The 11,683-nt window shown below is 41.5% G+C and overlaps 1 protein-coding gene across 1 annotated transcript in view; it reads left to right on the forward strand.

Annotated features, from left to right (window-relative positions):
* Window positions 1-229: 229 nt before the first annotated feature.
* Window positions 230-11,683, forward strand: part of Ybx1 (Y-box binding protein 1) — a gene marked incomplete at its 5' end in the record, with an annotated part of 16,080 nt that continues 4,626 nt past the window's right edge. The window contains 4 exons of the mRNA XM_013348325.1: window positions 230-321; window positions 7,662-7,695; window positions 10,540-10,842; window positions 11,292-11,374. Coding sequence (XP_013203779.1) covers window positions 230-321; window positions 7,662-7,695; window positions 10,540-10,842; window positions 11,292-11,374 — 512 coding nt within the window. The remainder of the gene's footprint in view (window positions 322-7,661; window positions 7,696-10,539; window positions 10,843-11,291; window positions 11,375-11,683) is intronic.

Genomic DNA, 11,683 nt, shown 5'->3' on the forward strand with positions numbered 1-11,683 from the left:
CCGCCCCTCCCCCGCGCCCACCAGCTTCGGGGCCTCGTGCGCGGGATCCCCGCCCCGCCGCCTACGCAGCCGGAGCGGCGCGGGCTGCTTTCCCCGGCCCTCACGTGCTCGCTGCCCGGGTGCACACCCACCTCGGACCCGCGCTGGCCAGCGCACCCACGTGTGCGGGGAGGGCGGCGGCCCGGGCCCGCGGCCGGATCCTGGACCGACTTCCAGGGCCAGCTGCTGATTGGACGTTGTTGTGCTTTGTTTTCCAGCAACGAAGGTTTTGGGAACAGTAAAATGGTTCAATGTAAGGAACGGATACGGTTTCATCAACAGGTGAGATGCCGGTGTGGAAAGCTCGGGCCCGCCTCCGGCCGGCGTGGCTAATCTCCCGAGCCGCTGCCGCCGCGGGCCTGGCAGGGAGAGGGGTTGGAAGCGTGGTGTTTGGTCCTCGGGTGCCGGGATTAGTGGGGTCTGTAGACTTGCTTTGTTTTGCCGTTAAATACCAATCTCGAACGAGCCTCAGCGCGGTGGCACAAAGCAGGTCAAGGCAAGCGCGGCACATGAGCCATCCCCATAACAGTTACCTTGCCGCCTCAAACAGGCAACTCCAGGTTAAGCACGTTTTAACCTTGACATCCTTTTCTACTTCCTGGCGATTGCTATGTAAGAATGTGACCCCCTAATTACCATACAGGTGATTTTTCACCTTGTTAACCTCTTGGGAAACGTGATTTGACATGTCAAGTGCCCGAGATGTTATCTGTGCTGGAAGGTTATGTTGCCTTTGTTTAGTCGACTCAAATATGCAGTCGTTGGAGTACCTCGAGCACATTTTCTGTAGAACTCGTTCAGCCAAAGAGGGCTCTTATTTGTCCAAACGGCAGATAATATATCCGAAGAAAATGGCTCTTCCTCAATTTTTATTTCTTCTACTTCCTTGTCAGGGAATCGTGCTGATCAAATGAATTTTTGTTAAAGCTTGGCTGTAGCTTATTGGCGTGGGTTTAAGTCCTTGGGAATCTAGCCTCGATCGTAGTTGCAAACTACACCTTAATAGATCCGTAGAATGGTTTGTAGCCCGTGGTGTGAGTGCAGGCAGTGCCTGCACTCTGGGCTCCCTTGTGAGCCCGGCATCTTTTTCAAGATGGCTGCCAAGGCTAGTGCAGTTGCATGGGTGTAGAGCACCGCGAGTGCCAGCAGCAATCCTGGCCGTACAGCTGTGAGACTTGGCGCCATTTCAGCATTACTTGCTTGCTTAGGAGGCGTTAAATAAGTAGATAGTGAAGAGAACGCTTAAGAGTGACAGAGAGTGCTTGTGAAGTGGACACTACCAAATGGGCCAGCCAGGCTTTTAAAAATAACGGAGTGATGAAAAACCGTTCATTGATGATCCACCCCGTGTTGTGGAAACACTCAAACAGCAGCGATTACAATCACTTAATGGTCTGTTCTCTACAGTAGCAATTACAGAGAAACATTTTGTTTTTCCAGACTCTTAGGGTTTTCTACTGTCGTAGGCTGTTTGCTTTCCTGACCGATGCTACATTTTCCATGTTTTGTTTTTCAATGGTGACTAGTGAGCAAAGAAGAAAATGGAATGCCTTGCTGCTTGTGCGTGGTTGGTGGCCTGGTGGCTTTTAAGTGATCGAGGTTTCTATGCTAACAGTCTCAGATGATGCTGAGAGTAGTTTGCACCCTACCTTCCAGGGGGCGGTTTGAACCCTTAGCCCAGTGCAGCTGACTTGACAGCCTTTTTAATTGGATAAATTGTGGGGGGTTTTGTATGCATTTAATACATTTTCACATTTGCCTAGGCTTTTCACATCTTTTAAGCAAACAGTTTCTACCCAAAATGAGTATGCTGCAGTTTTAAAATGTAATGAGATATACTGGAAAGTCTGGTTCCAGTGAGCGAGGTTTGTCTTGGTTAAGGAAAAGTATAGAATGTAAAATAGATATTTATTATTTGGGATACACTGAATTCTAGATTATGTATTCTAGGATCTTTAGTTACTTTATAATTCAAATATAAAATTTGATGTCTCCTGTGATGCCTTTTTACAACTTGGTCAGAATTCTTTGTTCCAAGGCAATTTTTTAAAACGCTGCTGGTTTTATTGTAAGCTTCTAAAGGTGCTGCAGATGTAACCGAGTTGGTGTAGAGTGCTTGTCTAGTGTTCATAAAGCCCTGATATCTTCTTTAGCACTGCATAAAAAACATAGTGTGATGCATGCATGTAATCCCAGGAGGAAAGACAAGTTAAATAATCCGGTGTGGTGGTTCACACCTTTAATCCTAACACTCAGAGGCAGAATCAAAGAGGTTTTAAAGTAGCAGAATTTTTAGTTAAATACATTATAATCTAGGAATTGAGAGAAAACTGGTCACTTTATCCCTTTGTATACCATGTTTTTCATGTAACTTTGTTTGCATCCCTTCCCCCAAGTTACTGTGTTTATTTGATATAGAGATTGGTCCATGCTAGAGAATCATGAGTCAAGGACATTTTTCAGTGGAGTGTGTTTTTTTTTTTTAAGATTTATTTATTTCTTATGTATACAACATTCTGCCTCCATGTATGCCCGCACACCAGAAGAGGGCGCCAGATCTCATTACAGATGATTGTGAGCCACCATGTGGTTGCTGGGAATTGAACTTAGAACCTCTGGAAGAACAGCCAGTGCTCTTAACCACTGAGCCATCTCTCCAGTCCTGGAGTGTGTTTCTTTTATGGTAATAGAATTTAGGGGTTTGGGATTTGGCTCGGTGATAGAATTTAAAATCCAGAATACCTGAGGTGAACTTAGGTTCTGCTTGTGGTTTCAACCTTTACATATGTTATCGTTGCTTTTTTTTTTTTTTGGTCATGTGTTTGTATTGAGGGCATGCCTGTCTATAACATTTGTATGCAGGACAGGAGACACATCAATCTGACTTTTATATGGGTTCAGGGGTTTCAGGGTTGTCAACAGCTGAGCTATCTCCCCTGGCCCAGTCTTGCCTATAATTAAGCTCTTATGTTGCTTATTCCCATTTCTCTCTGTACATAGGCCTTTTTATTTAACCCATGATCTAAAAGGTTTAGCTTTATGTCCTTAATATAAAACTTAATGCTATCAGTGTTAGTCTTCTTTGGGGGTTTCCGTGTATATAACTAATGACAGCAATAACAGTGATGTGAGAGTTCAGGATCTGTTACTTATCAAGATGATCTAATTGACTTAATCATAAAACCCTTTGAGACTTATTTCTCAGGAACACAGGTTTGAGTGACTGTCTCATAAACATAAGAAGTAGTAGAAGCAAGATTTGAACTTAAGTTTTGTGCTCTGGAGTATTTGTTCAACAACTGCTGTGTTATACCATCTTAACAACTAAAGTGTCTACAGATTCTAGTTAGTGTGCAGGTCAGCTTTACAAATGAAAGAGCTTGCTTATTGCCCCAAAATGATGTTGAGATGCAATTGAGGAATTAAAGGAAAGAATATTGGACTTCCTAGTTACTTTTGTTTTTATTTTTTGAGGCAGTAAGAAAATTTGTCTTTGGGGATGCTGAGATTATAGGTGTTTCCCAACTTGACCTGGTTGCTTGGGTTTTGAAAGATAGAGTTTCTCTGTAACAACTCTGGCTGTCTTGGAACGCACTCTCTGTCTTGAACTCCAGAACTCTGCCTGGCTCTGCCTCCTGAGTGCTGGGATTAAAAGCATGCACCATGACAGCCTACCTGTCTTGGTTAGTTTTTAGTGTAGATTTGATGTGGCCTAGAGTCACCTGGGAAGGGAGAAGCTCATTTGAAGAATTACTGTGAACAATGAAACTCTGCCTCTGTGGTTAATACCATACCACTATACCTGGCCTTATCACGTTTGGGGGAGGTGTTAAAGGCTGCTTTTTACTACTTAGCTGAGGTTTTATTTACTCCAGCAGGATGGGTAAACTGTCTTGGTCTTCATTCTGCTAGGAAGCTATGTACCCACCAAAAAAACCCAAAAGTGGCACATTAAAGAATACAAGAAAGCCTACTTGGGTACAGCTGTGAAAACCAACCCTTTTGAAAGTGCTTTAAGTACAGAGATAGGGATTGGGGTCCACCCTATCAAGAACAGCTAGAAAAATCACTCCTCCCTCCCCCAGTGATGGTTGCTTGAGTTTCACTGGGGAAAAAAATGAAGTTCTGGTTGTTTAGTTTGGCCAAAAGGATTGTATGGTGGTAACATTTGTAGAGTCCACTTTCAAGCAGAGTAACCAGTGTCTCTTGGCCCAAGAGCATAAGTATTGACAGTGTAATGCCTTTTCATATTGCAAAAAAGTTAGCTAAGCCTATATTGTAATACTGCAAAGCCTGTAGGACTTTAATACCATGTTCTTGATACAAATGAAAATTTTGTAGATTGGAAAGATTGTGGTTAAAATCTTGGCTTTTAAAAATGTCACCCTAGTTGTCCTTACCTTGGATCCACTATAAAACAGGTGTTACCCAAGGTCTATGGACACATGAAGACTTGAGTGAGCTAGCTACCTGTTGGTGTATTTATTACCGATCTTAAGATGACGCACGAAGGCACTATTCAATCACAGGCTTATAACTTGGAACAGAATCTTCACTTTTTTTTTTTTTTTTTTTTTTGCCAAGTAAAATCATTTGCTCTTAAGTCCCTAGAAAGAGCAGCCAAGGGTATTAGCCTTCTGTTTTCCTTTCCCTGAGACTATAGTTGGAGTTAGGTGGCCTTCAGGCCTGTCTAGACCCTTGGAAGCATCTATGGTCACATCTGCCTAGAGAACAACTAAGGAGTCAAGTGGGATTTGTGATTTTAGGGCAAGCTTCAAGGCTTGGAAATTATGGCATGTAGAACATTTTATTTTGAGTGAACTTATGGTAGGTCTTATTTAAGGCAGTAACCAAAAAACCCAACATTGTTAGTCTGGGTAGATTGAGTAGAATCGGCATAATAATTATAGAGCTAGGGTTTGAATGATAGGCATAGGTAAATGTTGTAGAGGCTTAATGGAAACTTAGATTGCTGTAGTGTGTCTGGGTGGTGATGAATCGGGGAATCTGCATTTGTCCTCACCACATCAGGAACTCAGTAGGGATCCTTGTTACTACCAGTCATCATAGACACAATTGTGTTTTAGTCTGCCTCTGAAGATAAAGTGTGGTCTGAAAAGGTGGTTCAGTGTTTAAAAACACTATATGGTCTTCCATAGGACCCCAGTTCACTTCCAACACCTGTAACTCAGCTTCCCGGGCACCTGCACACACTGTCATTTACTCAGACACACAAATGCATATACAATTTTTTGGAAATTATTTTAGGGTAAAATGTAAGGATTGTTTGAAATTCAATGCAGTAAGGACCAGAGCCCCTATGATGTCAGTCAAGGCTGTGAGCAAAGAGCTGCAGTTGTATTTCAGTTACCTGCTTTGTGAAGATGGTTGGTTACATGGTGTATTCAAAACACTTAGTGTGTAGTGTTAAAATGTAATCGTCAATAATCCAGGCTGCTGTGTATGTGTGTGCTTCTTCCTGACATCCACATACACTTTGCTACTCTTCAGTAGGCTAGGCTAGTCAAAAGTCAGTAGCTGCTGTGTTTGTGGTTTGGGTTTCCTATTTCTGTATGTATTCAAAAAATGAATAATAAAGTATTTCTTAGGGAATAGTGCTGTTTTATTGCTAGCCTAATATTATTAAAAGCTGTCTAGCCAGATTCTTAAAAAGTTGTCCTAGATACATGGTATTTTTTTTTTATTTTTTTTTTAAATATATTTATTTTTTATTATGTATACAATATTCTGTCTGTGTGTATGCCTGCAGGCCAGAAGAGGGCACCAAACCTCATTACAGATGGTTGTGAGCCACCATGTGGTTGCTGGGAATTGAACTCAGGACCTTTGGAAGAGCAGGCATTGCTCTTAACCTCTGAGCCATCTCTCCAGCCCCCTACATGGTATTTTATAACCCAGAAATAAATTTATATATAATAACTGTTTATCATAAGGAAAAATACCCTTGGAAAATTTTTCTTTTCACTGAATTGAAAGCATACTCTTGATTTTTGAGATAGGGTCTCTGTATAACCCTGGCTGTTCTGGAACTCAAAAATCCAACCTCTGCCTCCCAAGTGTTGGGATTAAAGGTTTGCACCATCACGCCTGGCTCATTTCATTATTTTATTGCATTTATTTATTGGAGTTTGGAACACTGGGAGGTCAGAGAACAACCTGCAGGAAATATTCTTATGTGTGTTCCAGGAGTCAAACACACATTGTCAGTAAGTACTTTGACTTGTTGAAACATCTTATTTACCATCAGTTTAAATAAAGCATGCTAATGCAACAAATGGCTACATTGGATGAGGTGGTGCACACCTTTATTCCCAGCACTTGAGGCAGATCTTTTTTGCTTTTTACTAGAATGCCAGTGGCATCTTTGGTCATTAAATACTATTAGAGCTAGTGCTAAGCCATTTCTCTGGCTGACTAATAGTGAAAAGAGTGTGGACTGGGTCACTAAAGGAAGAAAATCTGTTTCTCCAGTGGTTCTTCAGGTTCCCAATGTTTTGAGCCTGCCCACACTAAAAGTTAAGACAGAAATGATTTTCTACTTAGTCCCCACTTCCAGTTTCTAGTTAGCCTGTTTCTTCCATTTTGGTCCCAAGAAAGATAGTCTAAATATCTTCATTGGGTGGTCATTTAGTCTAAGACGTGGTTCCTGTCTGATCTTTGACCTAACTAATTTGCTGTGTTCTGCTTATTCAGATGTTCCATTACATTTTATGCAATAATTGTCTCACATTTTTCTAATGAAATACGATCATTTCTTGGTAAACCCCTGTAACTAATCCCAGCCAGCTCTGTGAAAGCTGAAGCAGAACTGTCTGTCATAGGTTCAAGATCAGGCTAGACTTAAGGCTGTCAAAAAATAAAGCTTTGCTGAAAGTGTTCACTTAACTAAGGATTGTGATGTTCATGATGGGAGGTGAAAGGTGTGGGAGTGTAAAGGAAACAGTGTTAGGCACATAAGTGCTGTGTATGTAGTTTACATGAAGTTTCATTCTCTGTGTTGTGTTTTCTAGAGAACTTTCTGTGGTTGTTTTTATTACCTTGGGGAATTGGGAGTTTAGAAGTGGTGAGGAGGAAGTGAGAATGACGACTCCTGTTAGTAAGGCTGGTCAGTAGGTAAGGGTGTGTGCTAGGTTATTGTTAATGTTTAATAGGGTAAGGAGTGGAAGGGGCATTGCTTGTCACTCTGTCCTATTGAATTATGGCTCTTGGTTACAGTGCCTTAGACTTGTTTGCTTTTCTTACAGGTTGTGAGTGGGCTTATCTGTTTCCAACAGTTTTTAGTCTTTAAAATATAGCTCAGGTAGCATGTGTTTGATTGTTACTTCTTTACTGGCCTGCTGACAGGTAGAGCTGAGCGTGTGAATAATTGGTTTCTCTGAGGTTCCTAATGCTGTCACCCCTTCTGAGACACTGGGAAGTCTCTGGGAAAATCAAGGGTGTCCACTGTCCAGGATGTTCTTTTTGGTTTTTCAAGACTGGGTTTCTCTGTAACCTGGTTGTGTTGGGACTTGCTTTCTAGGCCAGGCTGTTCTTAATAAGTTTTAGGTAGTGAAACGTACATTGATTTTTTTTCATTTGTTAATCTTGGTCCTGTCTTGCAGGAATGACACCAAGGAAGACGTATTTGTACACCAGGTGAGTACTTATCTTGATTCTCTGCACTCTGACTCTGGCTTGTGAGAAGAAATGGGTGGGTGTGTTCAGACGTGGTTCTTTGCTAAAGGTTAAGTCCAAGGATGAGTATAGTTAGTTCCTGGGTCTGAAGAGTAATGCCATGACTAAAGTGTAGGGTGAAGCTTTGCACTGGAGAGTCCACTTCATTTTAGAGAGTGTTACAATTAAGAATTTCATTGATAATTTAAAACGACTTTTTAAAATATTGAATCTGTTAACTGACGGCACACAGTTTTCGTGCTTAGTTTCAGACAAATAACCACCGTGAGTCTAACTTGAATAATGCTGCTATAAATACATGGAAACATTGGCAAGACATTTCCAGATGCTGTTATTGTCAGGTCCACCTTTGGTAAGGACAAATTTTTATGGAACAGAGCTACAAAAAAACAGTTTACCTGAAGAAAATAGGAAGCCAGCACTGTCTAGAGTGCCTTTTTTTTTATTCTAAAGCATTTTTTAAATAGTGGTGTGTTCTGTTTTCACCTTTAGAGCTGGCTGGAAGCTTAAATCCTCACTAGTATTGCAGCAAAGTTTGTCAGTAAATTAGCCAAATATAAACTACATACAGACTAGGAAAATGACTGGACATTGAGGATTTAAGAATTATTGGTAAGCCGGGCGGTGGTGGCGCACGCCTTTAATCCCAGCACTCGGGAGGCAAAGGCAGGCGGATCTCTGTGAGTTCGAGACCAGCCTGGTCTACAGAGTTAGTTCCAGGACAGGCTTCAAAACCACAGAGAAATCCTGTCTCGAAAAACCAAAAAAAAAAAAAAAAGAAAGAAAAAGAATTATTGGTAAATGCTGGTAGGTGGCGGTGCACACCTTTAATCCCAGCACTAGAGAAGCAGAGCATGCAGATCTCAGTTCAAGGCTACACAGAAAAACCTTGTCTTGGAAAAAAGGAAAGGATTATTGGTAAAATAAGATGTTGCCAAGTGAGTGGTACACTGCCAGCATCAGACTTGTATCCACACAATGAAGAGGGTTAGGAAATGTGTCACTTCCTGTGTGCTTCCAGGCAGTCAGATTTTCACTAGGACTGTTGAAATATCCACTTGAAAGTTATTTTAAGAATTCTCAACCCCTCACCCCCTTCTTTTTTTAAACTAACTGGAGGTCAAAAGTTTCTGTACTCGTGTGGCGGTGTCCTCCTTAGAGGTTAACAGGGTAGCATTTTGTAGCTCCTTGAAGTGTCCTGTACAACATACATTGAGTTTTCTAGTATGTTCAAAACCCATGGAAACATTCAAATTCTAAATGTAAACTAACTGCCTAGACAAAATGTTACCTTTAAAAGATTGGAAAAGGCTAAAAGATATTGACTTAACTTATTTGGGGATTTTAATGCATCCTTCTGCTATTCCTTATGACTGCAAATAATTGAGAGTTGGCTACATGTATATGAAACTATACGACGGTTCAGATGACAGATGAGATCAATTATTTGACTCAACTCACTCATTCTTATCCCACAAAGTGTCACCAATATGCTTTCCTATTTATTTTGCAAGTGGTTTCAAAATAGAGCTGTTCTTGGGACTTTGGCTGCTCAGGTCGTGGTGGTGTATCAAGTAGACTGCAGTTCTGGGCACCGGAGCTTAATTGGCCTCAGATTTGTTGGTTGTCCGGCCTCCTCTGGAATGGAAATGCATGAGTGATCCTGTAATGGATACTGCTGTGATGTGGAATGAACGTGGGATTTGGAGTCCCAAGACCTGGATTTAGAAGAGTTCCCCAGCCACTATAGCTGTGTGACCTTGGGCACTTCATAATTTAATTTTTTGAGCCCTATATAATATGTTAGACTTTTCTGGGGCGGTAATAACCAACAGTCTCTACAGAGAGAAATATAAGTGGCATAGATAAACGGGACCGTGTAAGTATTCATAGACAGGATGGAAGGGATTTTGGTTGACATTTGTAATTGAGTTTGATATGGTAAAGGGACAAGAGTTGGTATGGTCAGAGTTGAAGCGTGTAAAACTAAACTCGCCTGTCATCTAAACTGGCCGTGTGTGGGGCTAGCTTCTATTAAGTGCAGTCTTTGGGGGATAGATGGAGGCCTTACTTGTTCTTTATATGTCATGCTTTTGCAAAAAGCATCTTAAAACATTTTGTTGTTTGTCTTGGGTATTGAATTACTTTAGTTTTGTAAATAGTGATAAATTGTTGGGGCCTTGTAAGATTGGAGTCTTGGTAGAGGTTGGGGGTAACATTGATCCCTGATATCCTAAATTATTGACAGTTTGGTCTTACATAAAGCAAATATTAAGTATATATCCAAGCTAAAAATGATATTGACAGTGGTACATTTTAAATGAAAAAGCACGTTCTTCTCCCCTGTTAATCTTATTTTTGGAATGATATATTACTAGACTGCCATAAAGAAGAATAACCCCAGGAAGTACCTTCGCAGTGTAGGAGATGGAGAGACTGTGGAGTTTGATGTTGTTGAAGGAGAAAAGGTGAGGATGCTTTTTGTGTAAAGGTTTGACTTCGGTATGGAAATAATGTGGATGTCATCCATTAGGATGGTGGCTCTAATTGGATGGATGATGTGTTCTGGTGACCATGAACACAGGTGCATCAAGCCTACTGTGCTGGCTGCAGCTAGAGAGCAGTCCCTTCAGAGGAGTGAGGAGGCGATGATGTAGTCCTTCCTGTGTACCCTTTGCCCCTGCAGACAGCTTCCCTCCATTTTGTTTTCTCTTAGGTTTTATTTTATTCCCTCCCCAACTTGTGTGAAATTTATTGAATATTTGGATTTCCTTTGTTATTTTCAATAAATAATGGCTTTTGTAGGGTGCGGAGGCAGCAAATGTTACAGGCCCTGGTGGAGTTCCAGTTCAAGGCAGTAAATACGCAGCAGACCGTAACCATTATAGACGCTACCCACGTCGTAGGGGTCCTCCACGTAATTACCAGCAGAATTACCAGAATAGTGAGAGTGGGGAAAAGAACGAGGGATCGGAAAGTGCTCCTGAAGGCCAAGCCCAACAACGCCGGCCCTATCGCAGGCGAAGGTTCCCACCTTACTATTTGCGGAGACCCTATGGGCGTCGACCACAGTATTCCAACCCTCCTGTGCAAGGAGAAGTGATGGAGGTAGGTGTCAGTATGTGTGTAACAACATTTTTGTGTTGTCTTCTCAGTTTTGCTGTCCTGGGAATGGAACCCAGGGCTGAATGAGAAGCATTCCTACTTACCCTTATAACAACTTTATAGAAGACTGTAAGTTGTAACTCCTGGGAATCCCTCAGTTAACCTGTTACTTACACATTTCATTCACCTTTGCTTATGAAGAACTACCAAGGTTGTTAATTTATGGTGTGATTATAATTACTTATTAGATACTTTACACTGGAATTTGACCAGGAAATGGTGGTATGTGTCTTTAATCCTGGTTCTCTGGAGGTCAGCCTGGTCTACATATCCAGTTCGGGTACAGCCAGGGTCTATGTAAAGAGGCCCTGTCTCAAAATAAGTTTGAAGTTGCCAAATTGGGATTTTGTTCTTATTGATCCGATAGACTTTAATTTCTGGTGTCTTTTCAGGGTGCTGACAACCAGGGTGCAGGAGAGCAAGGTAGACCAGTGAGACAGAATATGTATCGGGGTTACAGACCACGATTTCGCAGGTATGGTCCGTCATAACCTGTTTCTGTTACATTCTTCAGCCAGATGTAAGAGCTTTCCATCATCGTGAGTTAATACTTCACATTCTATTTCACCGAGGTGTAGGAAGTCCTGAAGTGAGTAATCTTTGAGAACATAGTCTTCACATCTTTGGTACCACTTTAAAGCAGCTTTTGTATAGTTGATCACTTTATGGTTTTGTTGTGGTGGGTGTTTTTTGTTTTATTTATATTTATGGTTGTGAGCCTAGCCTTTAACGGCTGAGCCATCTCTCCAGCCCTGTTTTTTTGTTTTAAAAGCAAGTGTGTGGC

This window comes from Microtus ochrogaster, chromosome 10, assembly GCF_000317375.1.
Source record: "Microtus ochrogaster isolate Prairie Vole_2 chromosome 10, MicOch1.0, whole genome shotgun sequence".
In the NCBI taxonomy this organism is placed as follows: domain Eukaryota; kingdom Metazoa; phylum Chordata; class Mammalia; order Rodentia; family Cricetidae; genus Microtus; species Microtus ochrogaster.